Source organism: Lutjanus erythropterus, chromosome 9 (assembly GCF_056507025.1).
Source record: "Lutjanus erythropterus isolate fLutEry1 chromosome 9, fLutEry1.hap2, whole genome shotgun sequence".
NCBI classification, from domain to species: Eukaryota; Metazoa; Chordata; class Actinopteri; order Lutjaniformes; family Lutjanidae; genus Lutjanus; species Lutjanus erythropterus.
Window position 1 is genome coordinate 33,690,028 of NC_139325.1, and position 24,432 is coordinate 33,714,459.

At 39.8% G+C, this 24,432-nt stretch overlaps 2 protein-coding genes across 8 annotated transcripts in view; one reads left to right on the top strand and one right to left on the bottom strand.

Moving 5' to 3' along the window:
* fam131bb (family with sequence similarity 131 member Bb) overlaps window positions 1–24,432 on the bottom strand; it is a 64,609-nt gene that overhangs the window by 39,055 nt on the left and 1,122 nt on the right. For 2 of the 6 annotated variants that reach the window (XM_084727239.1, XM_084727232.1), the window contains exon 1: window positions 2,068–2,196. The exons of the other annotated variants lie outside the window; for them this stretch is intronic. The gene's annotated coding sequence lies outside the window, so the exon portion shown is untranslated. Of the gene's footprint in view, window positions 1–2,067; window positions 2,197–24,432 lie in introns of those variants that run through there. 6 annotated transcript variants of the gene reach the window in all.
* On the top strand, window positions 1,512–22,788 carry zyx (zyxin). Of its 2 annotated transcripts, none has more exons than XM_084727227.1 (10): window positions 1,512–1,792; window positions 10,366–10,601; window positions 12,406–12,665; window positions 13,812–13,907; window positions 16,245–16,835; window positions 17,091–17,232; window positions 18,207–18,376; window positions 18,690–18,868; window positions 20,271–20,391; window positions 20,492–22,788. In XM_084727227.1, the coding sequence occupies exons 2-10, from the start codon at window positions 10,379–10,381 to the stop codon at window positions 20,603–20,605; spliced, it is 1,896 nt and encodes a 631-aa protein (XP_084583353.1). In that variant the 5' UTR covers window positions 1,512–1,792; window positions 10,366–10,378; the 3' UTR covers window positions 20,606–22,788. The 2 variants fall into 2 exon arrangements, with proteins under 2 accessions (XP_084583353.1, XP_084583354.1); XM_084727228.1 differs by lacking the exon at window positions 1,512–1,792 and adding an exon at window positions 2,195–2,333.

Sequence of the window (24,432 nt, forward strand, 5' to 3'; positions counted from 1 at the left end):
TGTCTAATTCTAGTGGCATTTTTACTGTCAAACAATGATTACATTTTCAAAAAGTTAAAATGAAAAATGTCATAAATGCCAGAATTTGGGATTGACCATTAGCCCAAACTGAAGTTATTTCTGTTTCTACATCAAATTAATTTAGTTTTAATAACTTTGTTTCAGTTAATCACACCACTTCTTTGAGTCACTCTAGTCAACCATGGAAGCTTTGCTAGTTGCTCTCTAAACTTAGACCTTAATTAAAAAAAAAAAAAAAAATCTGTTTCTTGTCTATTTTTAACTGTTCAATTAATGCAATACTGCAAAGTGTAGGTAAATGTAAATCTCTTTCTGATTGGTATACAGGGCTGGAAATTTACTTAAACACACACACGCGAAACATATCTTGTTGTAAAGAATGCAAAGTGTCCCTGATAGGCCCGTGTAACTGTTGATCTTTACAAATAAAGACTCAATAGTTTACCAATGGCATAGCCAACAGTGCTACCACCCATCCACCCCCCCCCAAAAAACATGCAAATTGAAAAATCAAAATGAATCATGACCAAAAAATTAAGTAAAATTGGTCTGTGAGGTCTGTGTATTGGCGATAATATGGCAATATGATACATATCACAATACAATATGATTCAATATGTCAGAATAAGAAAGAAAAGTCAAGTCAAGTCAACAGGATTCAGTAATAGACATGTCATGAGAGATTTATTGCTTTGCACAAGCAATGACGACACCTGAAAGTGTGATAAGATAAAGGGTACATGAGTCGCCCAGACTATGAGGTGTGTGTGAGTGCGGTGTGTGTGTGTGTGTGGGTGAGACATGAGGATATTAAGTCATAGAAGTGGCAGATGTGCAGGATGGGAGGTGTCATTTAACACCAGTTTGAGGTTGATCACATCCTTGTTGTCAGGATGAGCAACTGTGAAACTTGAGAAAGAGCCATAAAAATTATTTACTCTCTATAAACGAGCCTACTAATGGTGTACAGAGAAGCAGTCTAAGCCTTTGCATGTTTACTACCTAAGTGCAAAGCAAATAACGATGTGGCAGCCCACTTGGCAGACAGAATACTGCCATTACAATCTGATCCACAGCTTTGCCTGTTGAGGCAAGCGAAAAAAAAGTTATAAAACCAGCCTAACTTTTCCCCCAACTGTAAATAAAGCTAAAAGAGTGAACCTATTCCACAGCCCAGCCCTGTTTGAACATACTTTCTTCAGCCGTTGTACCTCCTTGTGTTTAAAACCCTGACCGCTTTTAGCGTCTGTATCTAATCAAGCCTCTAGCTCCATTATCTCTCCCTCCCCTTCATTCCCTCAGTCTGACCTTACAAGGAGAGGCAACAGGGTTGATGTCATTGACTGAAGAATGCTGCAAGAATCCAGAGAGAAAAGAGAGCAGGGGGAGGAGGAGGGGTCTGACTGGACAGTTTATGAACACACACACACACACACACACACACACACACACACACACACACACACACACACACACACACACTCAGAGAGAGAGAGAGGGAGAGAGAGAGAGGGAGAGAGAGGTGCTGTTTACATAGTAATACACAAGTCCTGAGCCACAGTCAAACGAGAAAGAACTTGTTTGGAAGGATGGTGTCATTCCTTTTCCAGTCTGAAAAGCACAGGGGGAGGGTCTAATAGCTGGAGAGGGGAAGAGAGAAAGAGAAGTTACCATTACAGTCAACACTTACTCAGCCCGGACCAAGAGAAAAAGCAGAACAAAAGGTAGAGGGTGAAAGAAAAGGGAGATCCACTGCAGCTGTATTAACAAGGTAAGTGATTTTACAGTATTTGTTGTGAACCAGGATAATAGTTGGGGTGTCTCACTTTTGGGGGGGGGGGGGGCAGACTGCTGCGGGTTACCTAATAAGGTAAAATCTTTTGTCAGTGCAACTATCATGACAGCACAGATTTACTGATTACTCAGTGAGGGCTGCTGTTACCGCTTCAGGTAAATGGCATCTGTGTGAAGTGACAACTCATGTGGCAGCGTTTTATATTATATGACATATACAAACTACTGCAGACTGGCTGAAAGATAGGCTACCTCTTTGTGGGTGGGTGGTGCTCCGTTGTCTCCCTGGCTGAGTGCTCGTTCAGTGATTGTGAACATATTCTATGCTGCTACACCAGCTGATGGATACCGATGATAAGGGACGGACTATGCGGAAGCTCCAACAGGAAGCCCTGCTCAAAAAGTTGACCAAGCTAGCTAGCTAGAGCTAGCAACGCAGCTGTGAACGTTGAGAGTAACAAAATTATTAAACTTGATGACAGCACAGTACAGAGAAGCCGTCTTCCTTGCCGTATGAGGTAAGAAAAAAAAAATGGGGCGGCGTTTCACCCCCGAAATTAACTGACCAAAGGTCGTAGCATTAGGAGTGGTACGTTAGGGGTGTGTGCGCATGATGCTAACGTTACCGTTGCCAGGGGAGGTTAACGTGTATCATTAAAGGTGGCTGGTCAGGTTAACAGGTCACTGGCCGTTGTCATGACGATACCAGATCCAACGTTCGAAGCTAACGTTATCTAGCCTCACGTACTTTGAATACTACAGGCTAACGGTTAATGTTAACACCTTTGCCCTCTTAGCCACCTAGCTAGTTTTTAACGTCCAGCTTCAGTCTTCCCTCTCAGTAAGTTAGCTAACTCTGTTGCTACTTAGTGATGAAAGGTTATGTTCAATTAACCTATAGCTGTCTGTGTGTCTTCATTTGCTGTGTTTGTGACCGCTCACCCATTGCTGTCAGCTGTCAAAGCGTTGGCTAACAGTTGGCTAACCCTATCTGATCAATGGAGTGCCAAGGTGGGTGGAGCACCAAGGTAGAGTATGTTTAACCTATTGATAGTGCCAAGTAAATAGAAATCTGTTACCAGGTTTTAATGTTCTGTTGTGCCCATGTTGAGGCGGCCTGCAAGTGTGGCTCTTTCAAACGTCTTCACAACTGAATGGCCTCGTTACCCAGTTAGTTAGGTCTCATCATGTCATGTATGAGAGGCTGTGAAGAGATCTGGCACAGCTCTGTGCACTGGTTAGAGGATGTTGGGCACATGTGAATTGCATTATCTATTTTACTTTAGAACTTGTAGAATGTGAAAATCCTGTGATTTGTAGTGTTTGTGCCTTACTTCTCTGGCCTCTTTCACACATACAGTATACCCCTGAAATTTTCAGGAACATTTACACATGGGGTCATGTACCACCGCAAGTTCCAGTAACATTTAAGGGAAAATGCCAGTATGGCTCTGTTGTGAACGAAAGCAATAACATTGCAGGGACAAGCACATGCTTCAGTCTGATGAATGATGCTTTCACATGGGGCGAATCGGGCAAAAAGGTTGCAAAATTACTCAAAATGACATTGAAATTGCAACATGGCCAAGTGCAATATCCCAATTGCAGAACCAAAACCAAATTGCAATTTTTTGAGTAAAAATGTGTGAGAAAAACATCTCTTCTCACCATCTGGCCATGCCACTTCTTCTTCTTCTGTTGAGTTTTAAGGCAGTTGGCATCCATAAGTGCTAACCCCATCACCACCATCTGCTAGACTGTCCCTTGTCACATCTCTGGTGAAACATGAAAATGTTCCTGAAATGAAGCTGAACGTGTCAACAGTGAAAATTACTAGTGGTGCCTGAAAGGTTATCCCAGGAATTTACAGGGAACTATGTGTGAAAGGGGCTCTAGTAAAGAGATGTGCCACAGCTCTGTGCACTAATAAGTGGACACTGGGAGATTACATGAGAATTATGGCCATTTGAGCATAGACTTTAGAGAATATGAAAAAAAAAATCATGTGATTATCAGTGTTAGTGTCTTGCCTCCTCTGATTCTGATTTGCCTTTTCATCAGCAAGATAGGAGGGGAACCTCAACCCTAGACCACAGAAAGCCGTGTTTAAGAATAACTTATAGCAAGAGGGCTCTGGCTTGGGTTAGCTTGAGGTTAGTGTGGTGCTTCTGTTTCAAAAGACTTGCATTGTGGTCTCTAACGCCTCAGTAAATTGGCGTGGCAAATGAAACTCTGAATGACAATGATTTATGAATGGCTGTATGCTACCCCTTATGACTGGGGTGATGAGGAATCCTCCTTAATTGTAGTCTCCATGAGTGAAGACACACAGGCTATTTTAGGGCATCCCTTTTGCCTCATATCAGTGCATGCTCTAGCTCCTTGATGTTGTCTCTCGCTGTCTTGTGACTCTTGTTTGTCCTACATCATTCTACTGTGTGTCAGAGCAAGCAGCACATAAGGTTATTTTGGCGAGAGCTTGACACAGAGCCCATTTGCTGATGTTATTACCAGTTTTGAAATGTTGCCTGTTCAGTCAGTCATCTAACTGTAGTCTGAGAGGGAGGGTAACACTGGTGCTCAATGCATGTCCAGTGACCTGTAAGATTGGACTCAAAAGGCTTGTTTGTCCCCGCATTAGTGACCCCCGGCCTAGACACGCTTTCCCAGAAACTGGGTGTGCTATTAACATCAGAACAATGGAGAGTTTCATCAACAACACACTAGTCACTGATATAATCACTGACCAGACATGGAAGGAGTTAGGCACTGTCAGGAATCCAGGTTCCCTTTCAGTTAACTGTCAAGGTACCTGCCTTTTATAAATGTGTAATTAACTCTTTGTTGTTACTATTATTTGTATTGCCACATAGACATTTAACAGTCAAAGCAGTTACTAGATTTGAGACTTTTGCTTCTACGATGTTACTTTTAAAACAGGTTTTTTTTTTAACTGAAAGGACATAGTAGTTCTTAAAGAAAATGTCCCTTTGTGAAGAAATGCTATTACTCCCATAATTTGTAGATGTTAGTGTTTTTTAAAGAAGATTCGGACAAAGAAGTAGAGCTGCAACAATTACTCAACTGATTGATTCATCAACTCAAAGAAAATTAGTGATTGATTAATCATTTCAGTAATTTGTCAAGCAAGTATGTCTTTTTGTACATTTTATAGACTAAACAACTATTTGTGAAAATAGTCAGCGGATTAATTGATAGTGACAATGATCTTTAGTTGCAGTCTTACAAAAAAGACTTCAATTCAGTGAGGCACCAGGCTACAATGCTTCCATATATGACCTTTTAAAAAGTAGAAGCACAGTATATAAACCAAATTTAGTTCCTCTATAACCACAAAGTAATGAACCACTGCTGAGTTAAACAGTTTTCCTGTGAAAAGTGTGGTAAAGTTCTCGTCAACAGCTGCTGCATCACATAGTCTGTCCCATCAGAGGAAAGTGTATTCATGTGAAACTTGAGACAAAACACAAAGATAATAGAAAGTGTGTTGCAAAAAAGAGATTTGTTTTACTTTTGTTTGTTCATATGGCACTTAAAATGCTGAGTAGCAAGTTCACGGCCATGCCAGTTTTTATATCCTTGAAGGTGGTTGGGCTGATTATTTTCATCCCCCGTCCCATGTGTAAATCAGTTCCTGATAAGATGAATGAAAGCCAATTGGGCTGTACAACACAAACCAGGGTTGAGAACCACTTTTCTAGCCCGTAAAAGTTGTCCAGCTTTGTGGAGGTTTTACAGAAATTAAAAGATACAGAATACAGTATGTAATTTAAGTTGGGTGCCCTATCTATAGGCTACACCATGCCATCCTCCATCATAACTGGGAAGCAGAAATGATTAAATGCAGCCCCAAGTGATGTCATTCAGTTCAAGTGGTGAGTGAGAGATGAATGATGAAGTTGAGGGAAGCACAAGAATGAAAGAGATAAAAAACAGCCTTGGTCTGCCACAAAACACAAGTCTATACATCAGATTGTGAGAATGAGCCAGAACTTGATACAAGCACTCTGTCCTCATCTAGGGAGTGAGAAATGACAAAGAGGAAAAGAAAGAGGGGCTGAATGGAGTGAAAAAACAAAAAACAAAAAAGGTGATGTCATTGAGTTGTAGTGCCAAATATGTTCCTCGGCCGAGGGTCTCTCTCATCTCAAGGATCAGGTTTCAAGATAGATTTGCAGTAGGATGTCTGAAGCAGAGTGCGGGGCTGATCTCATCGTATTAAATCCCCCAGGACCCTATCAAGGAACAGATGGAACCTGACCACAAGTTATCATCAGTGTTGAATAATTGAGAGGACTATTGTATATTGTCTCATAGACACAAGATAGCTTAAGTACTGTAATGAGAAGACTAAATCAGAGTCTATACCCACCCTTGTCAAGCAGTCCTTTTAGAAAGCCATTATAGATCCAAGTGTTCTGTTTCGAGCACTCTGTTGATATTCATACTTGCAAACCTTAATTAATGCAAGAGCTTTATCTTGACTGTAGCCAATCTGTCTTTGCATAAGTGTCCACTCTCATTTTACTTGAAGTAGGCCGCGATACCCAGTTAATAAGTAGCCAGCTATTTTCCAAACACCTGTCCTTTCTGTCTTTCCTTTGGTTTGTGATGTTATTTTCCCATTCGTGCAAACCATAATTTTCCAGTGTGCCTGCACAAAGTTGGCAACCAGAACAGGTTGCATCTCCATTAGAGCCCCGCCATCTCGCCTTATTGATTCATGGAGCAATTTTCTGAATTATTTAAGTGAGATGGTGAAGTGGAGCTAAGATTCTGCAGGTTGATGTTTTTGTTACGGCACTTAGGACAGTGACATTTGAGAATGAATCTCATGCCATGAGATTGTTTTTCCCCTGACTGTTCAATCAATAATGCTTTTGTACTCAGATGTCATCATCAGGAATTATTTAGTTAAACTTTTGTCTTGAAAGCTCTTGAGTATCACAGTATTATTTTTTGTGATATTGTACTGATTCTCCAAAACACTGTATGGCATCAAGTGTGATATACGGCCTGGTAAGCTACGCTGTGTTATCTTTGCAGTGTTTTTTTTTTTTTTCTTTAGATCAGAGCACTATAAAAACAACAAAAACAAATTTAACTGATATTTGCCTAAAACATATGAAAAATATGCTGTCCTAGCTAACTGCATGATAAAACATACATACTATTCCATACACCCATATAGAACTAGGTTAAAACTGTGTGTAGTCAAGATATTAATACATCAGTGATTCATAATGAAACTATCTAATGTCACAATAACAGCGCTGACACCTACATATGACTAAAAGACATCATGGCCTTGGACTTATATGGTTAAAAGTTTTCTACATCAGTAACTCTTTAAAGGAAGCTGCCCTAAAAAGCAGAAGAGAAAGGGTTCCACTTCTTTCACATCAGAGAAGCTGGTTATGTCATGAAGAGCACCAGAGATACTTTCATGAGCTCTAAGGGGTTCTTGTCTTGTCAGAACTTGAAGCGTTGCCTGTGTGTCCCAACAAAGTGGAATGAGGATGAAACAACTTCTTTCCTGGTTAGTTTAGCTTTTGCTGTCAGCGAGGCTCAGTCATACAGTCGTACATAATCATTTTGTAGGCTGTGTCAGACTTGATCTCTTCCTGGAAAGGTTGTTTTTCTCAAATGCAAACTCAATTATATCTAAATGGTGAAAACCACTGATAGTTTTCATTTTAACCCACAGTGCAAACAAAGTTTCCTGTGGCTTTTGGAGATGTCTTCTACTCAGCATTGTGTGCACATTGGATATGTGAATGCAAAAAGTTAAGATAGAATAAATAAAAGAAAGAAAAGATAATTGGTACCTCTTCAAAGTTATTTCAGTACTTACAATATTTGATATTTTGGGGAAAATATTTCTGTACTGTTCTAACTGCCATTATATAAACCAGATATTACTCCCTCTAAATGGACCAAAATCAGTAATTTTACCTTGCAGAACATGGAGTTGCTGGTCTATGGCTGTTTGTTTGTTTGTGTTATTGTGTGACTTGTGTTTCAAAGGGATAGTTAGGATTCACCAAAACCACACAATAACACAAACAAACTAAAAGATTGAGGCAGTGGTAAACCTACAACTCCTTTGTTCTGCAAGGCAAAATTACCCATTTCGCCTGTGGAGTTTGGTTGGTTTATTCTACATTTATTATCCACTCAAACAGATATTATCCTCTTTTTAGGTGGACCTTTTTTATGTGGCTAAAATACCTTTTGCTGCTGACCCTGCCCACAGCAGTTCATTGCTTTGCTTTCATGCTGATAGTCTTCTCTGCTTCTCCAAACTAGGGGCGTAGTGACCAGCATCTACTTTAGCTAATACACACTGAACATTGATACAGCTGCACATCAAATAATATGAACTATCCCTTTAATATGCTTGGACATTTATTTGCATTTCAATACAACATTAATCAATGTTGTACTTTATCTGTCCTTTGTCTGTTTATCTGTCCTTAAGTCAGACTGGTTGCAGACTTATCCTTTAGAAAGAATTGACTTTAGTACAGCAAACAAACAATGAATGGATACTTATTGAGGTACTTCTGACTTATAAATGACAGAGAACATAATCCCACACTCTTTTTTATGGTCACTTTGACATTTACGGAGGCATTAGTGCTACGTAACCTTCATGAGGATGTAGAGGATAAATGCTACACCACAAAGAGATGGTAATTACATATTGTTTGTTCGTTGGAAAATGTTGTCTCCAGTTTGTCTAATTTTTACCACCTGCAACTCATTCTTGACATTTATCTTTTACAACCTGTTAAAGGCTGCATTGGTGCATTTGTAACTGGCACATTTGTAATCATTATTAATATTAGGAGCTTGCAGTTATTTCAGAGCTAATCTTTGAAGAATAGTTTGTTAAACAGCAACAGAGTGCGACCTAAGACGGTCAGTGTGTGTACAGATGTGTGTGTCAGTGTATGTTGGTGGAGGGGGTCAGTAAGAACAACCGTGCTTTTGACTAAAGGTCACGTATGTTTGGGGCCGGTGGTCTTCAGGGAAATGTGTTCAGACTCTGCGAGGAATCTCGATAGAGACACTGAAGTAACATCAACATTTGTTTAACTAGCAGCATGTGTGAGGTAAATATTTGAGCTCACCCTTCTTTTTGACGCACCTCACATGAAAATGTTATGATAGTTGCTATCGTTCACTACTTCAGACTGGTCTCCCTTGTACAAACCTTGCTGTCGTTATGATTTTATGTCACTGTAAACAGCTGTGTGTTAAATATTGTAAATCGTCTTTGGCATCTGGGAGTGCCACTATGTCTGCTCTGTATACATGGCCTGAGGAAATTTTCACACACTTGTCCCCCATTCCACTGAAGACTATTTGCCAAAGCTTTTGTGTTTAAAGAGTAACGCTGGATTTGCAGAATGCCTGCTGGTTATTTTCTCTCTGTTTTTTTTTTTTTACTGCTATTACACTAAATCCAGAAATAGTCCAAACTACATTTTAAGAGACACTGCAAGCCACAACAAACATCCATTTTAATTAGTTTCTCTAAAACTTTAGGGGTCAGGACAGCTGTATCCCAGTTATAAAATATACAATAGGTACCAATCTGCTGCATAGTGTTCTGTTTTGGCAGCTAATTTAAAAAGTAGTTGGTGTTTTGTACAAACAGGAAATGCTGAACAATATACACAGATTGAATCAATCAAGCTGCAACTTCAGGAAGCTATTGCCAATTCTCAGGTTGGAAACTTAACAGAGGGAAAGAAAAATGTTCTACCAAAGATTTATTACTCTTATTTTTTAGTTAGTTTTTGTTGTTGTTGTTGTTGTTCCCACAACTGTTTCACCATTTTAAATGTTAATTAGCTCCTCTGTTTCCATTTTGCACTAAGTTGAAGGACAACTATTCGTCAACACCACTCTCAAACAGCAAGAAAATTTAGATTGTATCTCTAAGTATAGTTAATTGTTAACAGTTTACCCAAAGTTTAATTTTTCCTCTGGGCTGTAGTGCTTTTTCCCCAACTAGATTGTTTTGGTATGAGTTATTGACTTTTCCAGATATTGGCTGTAGAGATGTCTACCTTTTCTTGAATATAATGGGACAAAATGGATGAATATCTCCAAAACTCAACAGCTAACAACAAAACAATTTAGATGGATAAATAGCACTACAGGTAAAGGTGTATTTTTGACTTTGGGGTGAACTATCCCTTTAAAGGGACTACATGTTCCAAATCTGGTTACAATTAGTAGGCAGTTTGGAACTGTGACTGGCCAAATGTTTTGTTGATGTGTCATCACCACTAATTCTCCAGCAAAAGACCCGACATGCTAACACTGCCAAGGAATGTGAGCCCTTTGACTGCCGTCAGCTGATTAATGTCGGTTTCATTATGTGGGGTGTTAGAGTGAGACTCCTGAGCTTCACTGAAAACCTGATTCATACCTTTTGTTATAAAATGAATAATGTACCGTGCGTGTCTAACTATTGTCCTGAATGTTTTTTGTTTTTTGTGTGTGCTTTCTCAGATAAATACACAAAATGGAGGACTCCAGCAGCAGCAAGCCGTTCATGGTGACATCCTCTCTGAACTTCAAAGTCACCACCCCGTCCTTCTACAACCAGCCAAAGAAGTTTGCCTCTGTGGCACCACCACGGCCCAAAAGTATGACACCTCCCTCAGCTCCATCGCCGACGCCAATAGGCACAGCTGTGATTGGTCGAGTAGGAGATCTGCCTCCGCCGCCCCCTTCGCTCTGTGATGGTATTTGCATTATTTATGGTATTCTGTGAACCATTTTTTGGACTATCTTAAGTTAAATCCCCTTAGTCAGCAGCCCTCCCCTACCCCACCCCATGCTGCTTTTTATGTTACAGCATGCAGAGCTGCACAGTTGAGTATACAATGGAGCACATCAGCAACTGTGGTACTGTTGTTTTAATGAGACATTATGTTAATGTACTGTAATTCCTGCCTGTGACATATTTTAATCAATTGTCAAGATATTTAGTCTTATACCTTTGCTTTTGTGAGAATTTTACTTTCAGAGTTTTGCATATTTATACCACTGCTATGACATATTTGACAAATTAAAGGTACCCTGTGGAGTTTTTGACCAATAGAAGTATAATGGAGTAATTTTTTATAAGTAAAAATAAGTATAAGTATAAGTAAGTGAGTGCATACAGCATTTGAAATATTTGAAGAAAAAAAACAGATCTCCAGCTGTTTTTTAAGGGAGGAAATGTGGTCATCGTGTTGTAAGACCTCAAGGATATACACAGTGCTTTCTGGTAAGAAACACTGAATCTAAACAAACATTTTCTTTGTTGACAAGAAAACTCCACAGGCACCTTTAATGCAGGAAAATCTACCAGGCAAGACTAGGCTCATAAAGTACTTCTCTAACTGGCCAAATTGCCCCCACAATTTTTATTTTTATTGTTCTCTTTGTCTGATATTTTTGCTGTAAATGTATGACGTTAAATGGATAGATCAGATTATTTAATGTGGCTTTGTATGACTGTATGATCAACATCAGTGTATTACATGTGGGCAGAGTCAGCAACAAAAGGGTTTTTAGACACTTAAAAGTAAAAGGTCCACCTTAAAAAACTCTATCAGTTTAAGTGTACACTATATTTAGAATATTTCCACTGCATTACCTTGTGGTCAGACAGGCTTTACTGATGGAAACTGCCATTATTTAAGCCTAATACTGCTGTCCCCAAACCAACCAGAGGTGAAGGGTGAAATCAGTCATTTTATCTTGCAGAACATGTGAGTCGCTGGTGTACCACCACCTCAACCAGTTAGTTAGTTAGTGTTATTGTGTGACCTCAGTGATTCCGAATGATCCCTTTTAAAACACCAAAGTCACAAAATGACACACACAAACTAACAGATTGAGGCAGCAGTAGTTCAGCAATTTCTGTCTTCTGCAAGGTAAAATTAATGATTTCATCCATTAAGTTTGGTTGGTTTGGAGAGAGCAATATTTGCTTGACATAACAACAGTTTTCCATCTGTAAAGGGGTGAAAATATTCAAAATATAGTGTACACTTAAAATCTTTTTTTTTTTTTAAGGTGGCTAAAATACATTTTGTTTGCTGGCCCTGTCCACAGCAGTACATTGTTTAGCTTCAGAAATGGTTTCCCTCCCTGCTTCTCCAAACGGGGAGCATGCAGACCACCATCTACTGTATGTGATACACTGACTATCAATAAGCACCTCATACAAACCTTCATGAAATAATCTGAACTATCTTTTTAAAGAACTCAGTATATCTGGCAAATGATTGACAGTACAACTTGGATTGGATAATAAGTACAATAGGGCATGGTCACACGTGTGAATTTGCATCTTTGCTTCACACGGACTTTAACTTTGGTAAACTTTGACTCGTGAAGTCGTTGCCTCAACCAATTACGAAGTGACAAAATGTGTGTAGCTGACCTTGTGCAATGGACACTCGCCTGCATTCACGCATGTGTGACTGTGCCCTAAGAAAAAAAAAAACATTCTGTCACAGCTTTTAACCAATCAACCCTCCTCATTTCTGTCAGAATTCCCACCCCCTCCTCCTCCTCCACTGGATGATGATTTGCCAGCCCCTCCCCCCGAATGCCAAACCACACCCACTGCCTCTGATGCCCCCCCTCCCGCCTTTCCCGCTCCACCTCCGGTGGCAGACGACCTGCCCCTCCCAGCTCCCCCTGAGGAGATTGCCTGTCCGCCCACCTGCCCCTCTCCCCCTCCTCCCCCACCCCCTCCGCCTCTACCTGCCTCCGGTACCATGATTCCCAGTGCTGCTGGGAACCCACAGGTGAGTCATGATAGAGTCTTCACCAAGTTGCTTTGCCTGTCTGCATGTTTCTTCCTCTCACTGCATGTAACTGCATTTCAGTATAATTTAATAATCAGTCAGGACATTGGAGGACATTGTTGTGGGACCACAGTGAGTCCATGGAGTGTTGGCAGGAAATACTGTCTTTTGAGATTTTCCCACAAATTATATTAGCATTAGTCTAGGCTAAATCACCCAGCTTCATGCTTCTAACAGGATTATTGCCCATTTATGTAACAGAAATAGATTTTAGACCATGCAAGGTTTATTGTAGAGATGTTTACTGTATGACTGCATTAATTGCAGCGGGTCTGTCAGACGACATAGACATCAATGTACAGAATAAGGTTGTCAAAAGTATCGATACTTCAAAATCTTTTCAATACCACGAGTAAAACCAAATGCTAATATTTGATAGTATAGAAAGTGCCAAAGCTTTAAAAAGAAAAGATCAAGGTGCTCATTCAAGAGATCACTTTAGTTTTTCTTGCAGCAAAACCAGACAATGTTCAGTGACTTTTTCTGTGCCAGCACTATGTGCAGCATTATGCTATTTTGTGTGACTAGGACTTTTTGCTTTTTGCTGTGCTATCAAAAGAGCTTTAAAATTCTGGTGTTGTGACAACCCAAGAATGGAATTGGCCACTGTTAAGAAGTAAGAAATTAAAAAATGGCTTGGAAATGATGAAAAAATGAGTATACCTCCTGTTTAAATTAGCAAACAGCTCATGCTTTATAATTCTCTGTAAATAATTCAGTGAATTGAAAATTAAATAACTGAATAGTCAGTATTCTCTTTTATTCAACCAGGGAAATAAAATTCAGTTATCATTCATTTATTCACTGTCATCATTAATCACTTCATTGAGCTTGTTTGTTTATCATTCATTTATTTCATTCTGTTTTCTCCACCCCAGTAACTGCTGAAAATTTTGAAACAGTGCTTTTATTTCATTCTCTATTTGGGAATAGATAAAAAGCACATTCCTGAGTCACATTTTACAATCTGTAACCATTTCTCTTTGTAATCCAGCTTTTTATTCTTGACTCATGCTGGCCTCATCCTCTCTTTCTTCATGGTGATCACTTTATTTGTGTATTAACTTTTGTGTTTTCCCCTGCCAGAGAGTGGTGGAGAAGCAGACGAGCTTTGACAAACAGCTTGACTCTCTAACTGACTTGCTGTCTGAGATGGAGACCAGGGGACCTTTCAACCCTAAGGTACAGAGCGTTGTTATACAGATAACAAAAAAACAAGCTAAAGAGCAGATGAGAGGGAAAATGACAGCAGGCGTTGAGTCACAGGAGCCTCGCTATAGAAAAAGAGAATGAGTCACACAGATGGAAGAAAAAAGAGAAAAAAAAGCCAGGTAGGTAGGTCAGTGGAAATAGTTTGGAGAAATGCCAGGTTGGTCTCATTAGTCTCTCTTCATCTGTTCAGGTTGAAAGCTCAATGATAAGTGAACTGCACATACAGCACAGTCGACCTGAAAGAGAAAACAAAAAGTGAGGTAGCTGGTGATTCACAGTGAGAGGGGAGACACTCGCAGAGAGATAGAGGGCGTGATGCACACAGAACTGAGTGGAGAGCATGAGAGTGTGATGAAGCCAAAGTGTGCTGCCAGAGACCCAGTGAGAGGGCCATAAATGGAGAGTGTTTTTATCCAACTGGGAGGTACTGGATCAGGGCGGAATAATGTTGGCTCAAAACCGCAAAATAAATGTCAGAAAGACGAAGCACTTCTGATAAGCTCAAACTGTGGAGCGCTTCCAGTGTTTACTTTAATCAAAGTACCTCATTCAATATAATAAAAGTGTCGGCTTGCAGCATTTCAGTGTGCAGTGTTATACACTAGATATTAACTTCCCACTGTTGAATTACAGTTTATGGTAAATGGGAGTTTTATGTTGCTGAACAAACTGCTCATATAGAATAGCCTCATATTGAATTTGCCCTTTTTGGTGTGCTTTGTTTTGAGCTAGAAGTATCTGTAAAGTTTTATTGTTCAGGGTTTGTACAGGTGCTGGAAATCCTTGAAAGCACTTGAATTTTAATGCAATGTTTTCAAGGTTGAAAAAGTGCTTAGATTTTGGATAAAGTGCTAGAAACAGCAATTGCTTTACTTTTATAATAAATCGCTGCTTGACAGAATAGTTTGCTTTTACGCTGCGACCAGCAACTCTGTAGGTCACTCCATCACTCGGGTGGGTCGGTCGGCCTGCAAAGAATTCCCCACAGTTTTTGCCCTAGGAGGCTGAAATTTGGCATGGTGGTCAAGTGTGTGTGTGTGTGTGTGTGTGTGTGTTTGTGTGTTTGTGTGTGTGCTTGTGTTTATGCCAATTGGCTAAAAGGGTATATGGTAATGGGAGTGACCTATCGCAAAAAGGCGCATAACTTCCAAATGGATTCACAGATTTGCACAAGGATTTGTAGAAAGGTTGGTCATGAGCCAAAGGGCAGCTTATCTGTTCATGCCAAATGGCTAAAAAGGGGTGTGACAGCGGGGGCAGCTTATTGCAAAAATGTACATAATTTTTAAATTGATTCATGTAACATAATCAAACTATTTAGAAGTTTGTTCCAGCAGGTCTCAGCAGGGTCCCTAGTCAATGGTGTAAGTTAGCCCTGCCCTAAATACTGTAGCCATGCCTCTTAAGTAACTGATTACCTGTTTTGTTTTGTCACTTGTGGGAGTCATTATTGGACTAAGCAGGGTTTATTTCTCATTGATGACAACTTGTCACACCGCATGTACTTAAGCCACACCCCTCACATAGCTCATTAACAGACACTTAAGCACCGGGACACATCACTGGACTCAGCAGAATTCCTTTTTAATAGGTTAACCTGTACTTTAGCCACACCACCTTTCTAAACTGTTTGTCATAGAGCCTTGTGGCAGGTGTCACTGACCATGGCACAAAGTTCCTTTTTCCATTGGTGTGACTTAGTCCCACTCTTTAGCCACGGTGGACAAATGAGTTTGTGTGCGTGGGTGAATGCATGCACACCTGGACACATGTTGCAATAGCTGGTTGCAGTTAATGCAAATTCACATTTGTTAGATAAATACGTCAGAAAGCGCCTAATTGCTTTTGCCTCGAACTCAAAATGAAGACAACTCCACTCAAGAATAGATCGCCACTCAGCATGTGTGGCTACAATTAGTGTCTGTCTGTCTTTTTTGATGTGTGGCCTCTGATATAACAGTGAGCTAATGGACAGTAACATGCCAGGATGTTGCCATTTCAATTGGCTTCAAAACAAAAAAATGAAAAAGACTTAACCATCTAGTGATTGTTTAATATTGGCTCAGCCAGATTATATAGGATGCCAAGTCTACTTACTGAAAAGTGACAAATGTTGTTTATAGCATAGTAACATCTGAGGTAATGAGATAAATAAGGTAAATAATCATTATGAGTACATGTATATAAATATGTAATTTACCACAGTTGTAAGGTGCTGGAAAAAAAGCTTGAAAATGCTTGGAAAGTGCTTGAATTTGAGTTTGGAGAACATGTAGGAACACTGATTGTTGATGTCGTTTTATCCAGTTACCCAGCCAGCATTCTTCAGCACCAGCACCCAAGCCTTCAGCTCCTCCTCCGACTGCTCCTAAACCAGCACTCTCCTTCCTCCCACCCCCTGAGATGGGAGACCGCCCGCCTCCAGCACCCTGGGCAGAAGAACTCAAAGCCAGAACGAACCGACAAGCCAATCACAATAATGCTGCACCAAACTCTATCGCCAAGGCCCCGGCTGTGGCTCCTAAGTCTGCTTTCGGAGGGAGAACGGCAACATCATCAACTGCCCTGGCACAAAAACTAAACCAGAACCTCAACCAGAACACCACCCCAATCAATGTAGCACCAAAACCTTCCCCTGCCTCTGCTGCCAGCTCTTTCCCTCCTCCTCCCCCTGCCGCCAGCTCATTCCCTCCACCTCCAGCAGCTCCCCCCGCACCTCCTACTCAACTAAACAATATGGTGGCTGCCCCAGCTTCTAATCACATAAAGAGTTCTCCCTTCACCAGTCAGGTGAATGCAAACCAAAACCCTCCTGCTGCTGTGCCTCCTCCTCAACCGAAGCCAATGGCGTCTCCCCCCTCCTCTTTTAGTCCAGTGAAAAGTCCCTCTTCATCGACGGTATGTTCCAGCTTTATTTTAGTTACTGAGAGATAGTCTTTGCCTTGTATATACAGTAGAAAGAAACATGAAGTACAAATAATTTAGTTTATAGTCAACAGATCATTTCTTGACATGCACTAAGTGTTTTTAAAGCTGCTCAATCGTAAATAACAAAATGCTCCATAAGGCATGTTGTAGGTAACTATAAATAATGTATACGTGTGTACTAATGGCTTTGTGTGTGTGTATGTGTATGTCTACATGTACCATCAGCCCTCACCCCCTGGCCCAGTTCCTATCCCGGGCGGAGGTGTTCCTCTTAATATGAGAGAGGTGGAGGAGCTGGAGAGGATGACCAAGGACTTCATTAAAGACATGGACACACATGCACCTGTCATCACCTCTCCTCCTACCGGTACATACACACAAACAGAGCATCAGTATTTATTACAAGTCATTTCTTAATAAAATGGTTTATAATGTGGACTTTATGAACATTTTACAACCCTGATTCCAAACATAATGCAGTAATTTCCAAACTGAGTTTACCGCCAACATTTTTACAAAGCGTTCCCGAGACCGTACAGTAATAACCTTTACAATCCTGCGTTTTTTAACAAAGTGGTGGCACTTTCATTCTTGCCTTTGAAGGACTGAGGGACTGACTGAGACTGAGTATGTGTTGTAGGCTTTTATTCATCTCTGCAGTGGTTCTTTGTTTACTGCTGTGGTCTCTCAAGTCATTTCCCTCTTATCTGCTGTTTGTTAACAATTTTGACCGTGGTGACAATTAAGTTGTGTTATATGAAACTTAATGTTGCAAAATACTGCACAACTGAACAAATACATAGAATGACTGTTTTCACCACAAATGATCCTCAGTGATTAGAACATTATCCTGTTATTAACAAAAGCAGAGCTGAGTAGGAAGATGTACTCGTGATTAATCTTGTTTATATATCAAGTATAACACAGCACAACCTGGCAGGATGAGGGGAGGTGGAGCCTGTGTTAAAGCAGAGTCAAAGTTGATGGAAAGTTTTTTCCAGATGTTGAACTTTATATGCAAATTGATATCAGCGCTGATGCTGTGTACATTCAACCTGACACAAATAAAAACAGAATTAATACAGAATTATCATGAGTGTATACCCATATATGTAGATAGATAACTATATTTTGTTTTATCTCAAATTTGGTTTCTACTTACATACAATGTAATTATTTGTATATATGTTCTGTGTTTGTGCAGCTTGAAGGGACTACAACTTCTGTTTTGTTGCGTAACCCTGTGTTGTATAATGATAAATAACCTTGATACCTTGATATATCTTACTCATTTCAACCCTCTTTCTCTCTGGCTCTCCGCCCACTCTCTTCTCATTTTAGAGGTCTGTGGGAAGTGTGGCGAGGCTCTGTCCCGCACCCAGCCTGCAGTGAGGGCCATGGATAAACTCTTCCACTCCAACTGCTTCTGTTGCATGAGCTGCCATCGCCCCCTGCAGGGCATGCAGTTCTATGACAGGGACGGCTCACCTCAGTGTGAGGACTGCTATATGGTGAGGAGATGCATACAGACACATATTGTCTTTTATTGTTTTGCCTTTCAGTGTATCTACAACTCACATTTTGGCAGTTTTTATACATTGTATTTTATGTGTTTTTAGCAAAAAAGAGAGGGTCACTTCCACTTTTGAGATATTTGAAAGCCCTCCTGTGTTGTATTGTACACAGTGCGTACCTAAAATGTGTAGAATGTGCTAAACAATGTTGGCACAGTGAATATTTTTTCCCCCAGCGTGCTTCCAGGTTATTAACTAGTCTCATATCTCCATCTCAGTGACATCTCATGCTCCGTCTGCTCCTCCTCAGAATTCCCTGGCGGTGTGTTCCCGGTGTGGGGAGAAGATCACAGACCGTGTGCTGAAGGCGGTGGGCCAATGTTTCCACGCCCACTGTTTCCGCTGCAGCACCTGCTCCTGCGTACTTGAGGGGGCGCCTTTCATCACTGATGACAACAACAACCCCTACTGTGTCCAGGATTATCACAGGTAGCTACTTGCTGTTCATTCCCCAGTGATTAGTGCAATTAGTTTCTGATGCAGTGTGTGATACCACCACAATGTACGAGGATGGCTGAGACAGAGGCCTTAATCACACAGCCAGGTCAAATTAATTTTTTGGTAAATCCAGTTTGTATCCAGATTGATTTTAGAAAGTCTTCACAGCAAGAAAACACATGAAATGCAATGTTCGCATGGCTTAAAATCAAATTTCTACAGATGTGTCTCAGTCCAGATGCTCTGGGTGTTCAAATCAAATTTCAAAGGATCTTTTGCATCACTCACAACATGACACACAACAACAACAAATCCACAGTGATGGAACTGCATCAGAGCGACTGAGCAGAATTCATGCTGCTACTAGGAAAACACAGGACCACAGTCTGTGGACAGATGCTGAAGTAAATGGTATGAGGGCACATTGGTGAGAGCTTTCTGTCCACCAATTTGATTGTTCGGAGGGCGTCACCAGCATACATAGTTACTGACGCCTACATTGTTACCACAGCAACCCATGCAGATAGGTAGGACCAATCTGATCAGCTGCAAACAACAGCGCAGGCAGTCTGTCTTAAATATCTGATTTTTACCCGCATTATTTGTAACACAAGGAAGCATCAGCTGCCCAAGCATGGTGTGTTGAGGACAAATCCATTTTAGCCATGTCTGTATGACCCTGTTCATCTTTACTGATAGGAGTGGTGGTGCTGGAGGAATGAGGAAACAACACGTCTTTGTCACTTTATTTGCACTAACTGAACCTTGACTCTCCATCTCCTGCTGTTGAAAAGTTTACACATCACGTTAAACTGTGGTTAAAATATTCAGGTTTAATCAAGTTGATTAATCCTCTCTATGACTATGTGGCTACAGGTCCTTAAAAGCATTAAAATTCACTTTCACTGATAAAATGTCTTAAAAAGTATTGAATAGTCTGAAATTGCCTCTATGAAGGTAAAATTCTCTCCAGACGTGAAATGCCTGTACATTTAATCTGTCGCAAAATTAAGAACGGTTGAATCTGAATGCCCCCAGTAGATGCAGTATTTCAGAGCAAGTCTTACTCATGTCATTGGATCTGTCAACTTGAACTGGTGATTCACACCGCACAGTACCTCACACATTCTCTATTCGGAATGTAAATATGCAGAACGATATTGACTAAATAATGTGTAGGAACCAATCAATTATCATCATTTTGCTTTATTTGTAATTTTGAACTGACAATATATGTATTTAATCAGATGAGTACACCCTTATTTTCACATTTGATGAGTTTTATTACAAAATTAATTAAGAGTAGCATTAAAAATTCAAACATTTAACTTTGGTGAGAATGTATAAGAATTTAACTGAAGGCCATCACCTAACAGCCACCTCTTAATTCCAGGCGTTTCTCCCCTCTGTGTGTGAGCTGTAATGAACCCATTGTTCCAGCCGCGGGCAGCGAGGAGACAGTCAGAGTGGTGGCTCTCGACAAGAACTTCCACCTTAAGTGTTACCGTTGTGAGGTAAGACATTTAAACCTGTTATCTCAAAATCTACATCATGTAGTGTATTTAATAAACCCTAAATAATGGCAAAGTTCTGATCGTGTATTTTGTTTTGTAGGATTGTGCTCGCCCTCTCTCCATAGAAGCAGATGAAAACGGCTGCTATCCGTTGAATGGTAGGATCCTGTGTATGAAGTGCCACACCCAGCGAGCCAAGCAAGCTGCGCAGTGATTGGCTGAAGCAGCATCTCTCAGATTAACTATGAACCAAATCCAAAAGCACAGGATTCATTCAGCTGCCGTTTTGCCTTTGCAACAGGGCTTTATTCAGTATATGTGTGCAGGTGTGAGCGTGAATGTGCAGTGTGAAAAGGTATGTTTGCATGCAGATACAGTGTAGTATTCCCCTCGTCTCTGTTTGCTTCAGTGCAGAAGTAATGTACTGCATTGAAATCAAAGCCCCTCATGTTTTATTCCCAATCTCCAACCTCCCATCCAGCCTTCTTTGTGTACTAGAGCGTATTTTTTGTGCCAATTGTATGTTTACGCTAAAAATCTCCAGCATAACTTGCACAAGAACATTTTGGTCAAAAGAGCAGTCTGATGAATATAAAGTTGCCTTTCTTTGTTAGTAGCACCATGTACCGAGATATCTCCATCTTAAGACTTTCACTGGCTGGTCTCTTTTCCTCTAAGAATTGTAGCTGTATCAATGTTACTGAGACAGATTGTAACCTTAGAGAGATGAGTATCAGGGACCATTCTGCAGATTTCACCACTCTGGTTGGCTGTCGGTGTAGCATATCTTTAACACTTTGGCAGTTGTTGTGCCTGCAAGCATGGTTAATGATGCTTCCCTGCCTAGAAAGTGCTTCATATCAGCCAATCTCCTCTGATAGCATTTTAAAGTCATGTAGGGCTAAACGTTGACTGCAAAAAAAAAGAAAAAAAAAAGAAAAAAAAAAAGATTAAAACAGTGAATGTTGCTCGTAGTTTTCTGTGATGTGAATCCGATCATTTACGGGCATGCGTTGGATTATGTCTTGTTGCTCTTTGTTATTTGATCACACATACTGTATAAGGGCAAGATTAGAACAAAAATCAGTCATTTCTTCTCAAAAATAGTTCAGAGCTGATTTAACAGCGTATTTTTAGATGCATGCTTTTTGGATGCACAAAGTTTTGAACAAACAGACGAGCACAGATTTGCCAAGCACAGATTCCATTCCAGGGATCTCGTAATTTAAAAAAGTGTAGTTATTATTGCCAGCAGCATGGCTGAAAACAGGACCTATTATGTGATCGTTGCACAGTTCCTTAGTGAAATAAAGTATCCTTTTAGTGTCACTTTGACTCTAAAGCTCCTGCACATGATCAACTTAGTTAGTTTTTTAAGTAGCAGCCATCTATAAACATAATAGTAGCTTTTGATATGCATTTTCTTGGAATCCCTTGCTTTAAATGATATAATTTATGAACCTCTTTTTTTTTTTTTTTACTAAGTATTAAGGTTGTATGTGTACCAGTACTAAATTAACCTGTCCTTCCTTGCAGCAGGATAGTAGATCAGTAGCGGCATTAGCTTAGAGCTTTAGGTAACTAATGTTAAAATATAGTGACCAAATAAAGCTGTTGGTAAGATTACGGTTAATCAAACAGTTACATGGGATTCAATGTTTTAACATTCGATGTGTTTTCTATCACCTATTTTGTGTTGGAGCCCAGTTTTCTGGCCTGGATCTGTTCTGTTGTTACAGTAAATACCACTGTCCTTTCCGTTATTCATCTTTTGTACTTTAGCCCGCTCATGTCGGTTATATACTATTTTATTCCTATGTTACTGTACTGTATTTCATTGATAAATGCTTACCATATTTGGTTTCATGTTTAACCTGGAGATACATGTGCCTTCTCCACTCTTGTATTCCTTTGTTCCTTTTGAATTGAGCCTGGTTCGCAGCCACAGAAATTCATTCCACAATGAGAAAACAGTTGTTAACCTGTGCTTGCATCGAGCCTGGTGCAGTAGAACACCAGAATAATGACTAACATGGCAATAGTTATTCAGCATTGCATGCTCACTGTGTAGGTGGTGGTGGTGGTGGCATTTCTTCTAGTATTATGTCTTTTGTTTGCACCAACTACTCCACCCTTTGTGGCCCTGCCCTTGTCACCACTGTGTTATTATTATACGTATGATGATGCCTTCACGGTTGCATTTATCTGTTGTTTTTGTTGTGTTGTGTCCTATTGTATTACATGCAGATGCCTTGTCTTTTCATATAACTTTTTTATAAATTCCTGTTTGATATGTGTGAATGTGTATATGTTTAAAAACATTATTTAGCCCCACCCCTCCCCCTTTGGCTGTATCAAATGATAAACAAATAAATAAATAAAATGCTAAATACCAAACGTTTTTGTCTGGTTTCTCAACTGTGAACTGTACAATTTTGTAGCTCTGGGTACCCACAATACATGAATTAGTGTCAGAAGTTTCAGTGATGGAGGAAGTATTCAGATGATTTAGTACTAGTACAAATATCACTGTAAAAATACTCCTTGTGTACCTGTGACTGTTCCTCCTAATATATTATGATATTATTACTGATACAACAATATAAAAAGATTTAGTGTTGTAGTTGGGTGAGGTGGACATGATTTTTAACTACTATTTTATAGAACTGTAACTAATAGTTATTTTCAAACTGCATTAAGCTGCTGATTATTTTCTCCATTAAAGGTGCAGTAAGTGATTCTGGAAGAAGGTAATTGATTACTGAGTCTCATTCCCAGGTCATCAAATAGACCCACTTTCATTCTGGGAATGAGACTCAACAATCAACTAGCATAGCAACCTGTGATTGGTCAAAGTCTCCCATCACAGGGTTTTTTAAAGGTCTGAAAACGGAGCCAAGAGGAGGAGCAAGAGTCTAGTTTTCTCTGAGACCACTTGAATTACATAATGCTTAAAGGTTATTATAGAATTTTCACCCAATGACAGCAAAAATAAACTGCCAACTCCAGCTTTACTGATTGGTTGTTTGGTTTGTAAAAGTTCAGAAAATAGTGGTGAATGCTGTCAAAAAATACCTAGACGCAATACCCAGTGACACCTTCACAATGTTTGTTTCGTCAAAACTAATTATACAAAAGACAAAATTATTAAAAATGAACCAAAACTGTTCAAAAAGAAAAGACTGAAAATCCTAACATTTATGAAGCTGGAACCAGGGCTGCATAATTAATTGTAAAACAAACAAACAAAACCAAAAAAAAGCAATATTGATTCATAAGTCTATACTGTCTCATTTCTAAATGATGACCATTCACTCAGTCCTATAGGACAAACAAACCACATCATAAAATCCCAGTGGCCAGACCACACAAACCTCAATAATGCAAATGTTACACAGTGCATCGGCATAATCTTTTTTTATGTTCAGCAGTGATTTTATTAACTGTTTTTAAGCATGAGAGCAAAAGACGTGAGGTATTTTTTGTTTCTAGAGATATTTAAGTATAAGTCTCGCACTTTGATATATGTTGTTAATGTCTGTTTAAAGCACTGTCCAGACAGTTAGCATCTCAGATGCATTTTTTTTACGTGAGCGTGTCTAAGTGTGCAACAAATGTTAAATAAGAATCATGTGACAGAATCATGACCTCATGCAGCCCTTGCTGGAACCAGGAAATGTTTATTTTTACTTGAAAAATGACTTAAACACATATCAAAACACTTTCTAAAAGGGATGCACGCTAATATCAGCACGTCATTGGTATCAGCCAATAAAAGCTTTAGTATGTACAAGTATGTGAAGGTCTTTTGAAACAGATAACAAAGTTGCTGTATGCAATGACTGGTCAGGAGCCAATCATTTCAATTCAACAATTTCAAATTTAATTGCTTATTTGAAGAGCCGTCATTCCGATCATTACAACAAATTTGTGAAGAACAAAGAGAAACAGGCAATAGCAAAAAATAAATAAATAAATAAATTTTAGCAGTAGTTTGCATATTTTGCCCAGTGACTGTGTACATATTGAAAAGTCAGTGGG

Excerpts from the sequence above, each read along its gene's own strand:
- zyx (XM_084727227.1), top strand. The coding sequence starts at position 10,379 with ATGGAGGACTCCAGCAGCAGCAAGCCGTTCATGGTGACATCCTCTCTG. Across the intron at positions 12,666-13,811 it reads GTGCTGCTGGGAACCCACAG|AGAGTGGTGGAGAAGCAGAC; the intron begins GTGAGTCATGAT and ends TTCCCCTGCCAG. Across the intron at positions 18,869-20,270 it reads TGTGTCCAGGATTATCACAG|GCGTTTCTCCCCTCTGTGTG; the intron begins GTAGCTACTTGC and ends TCTTAATTCCAG.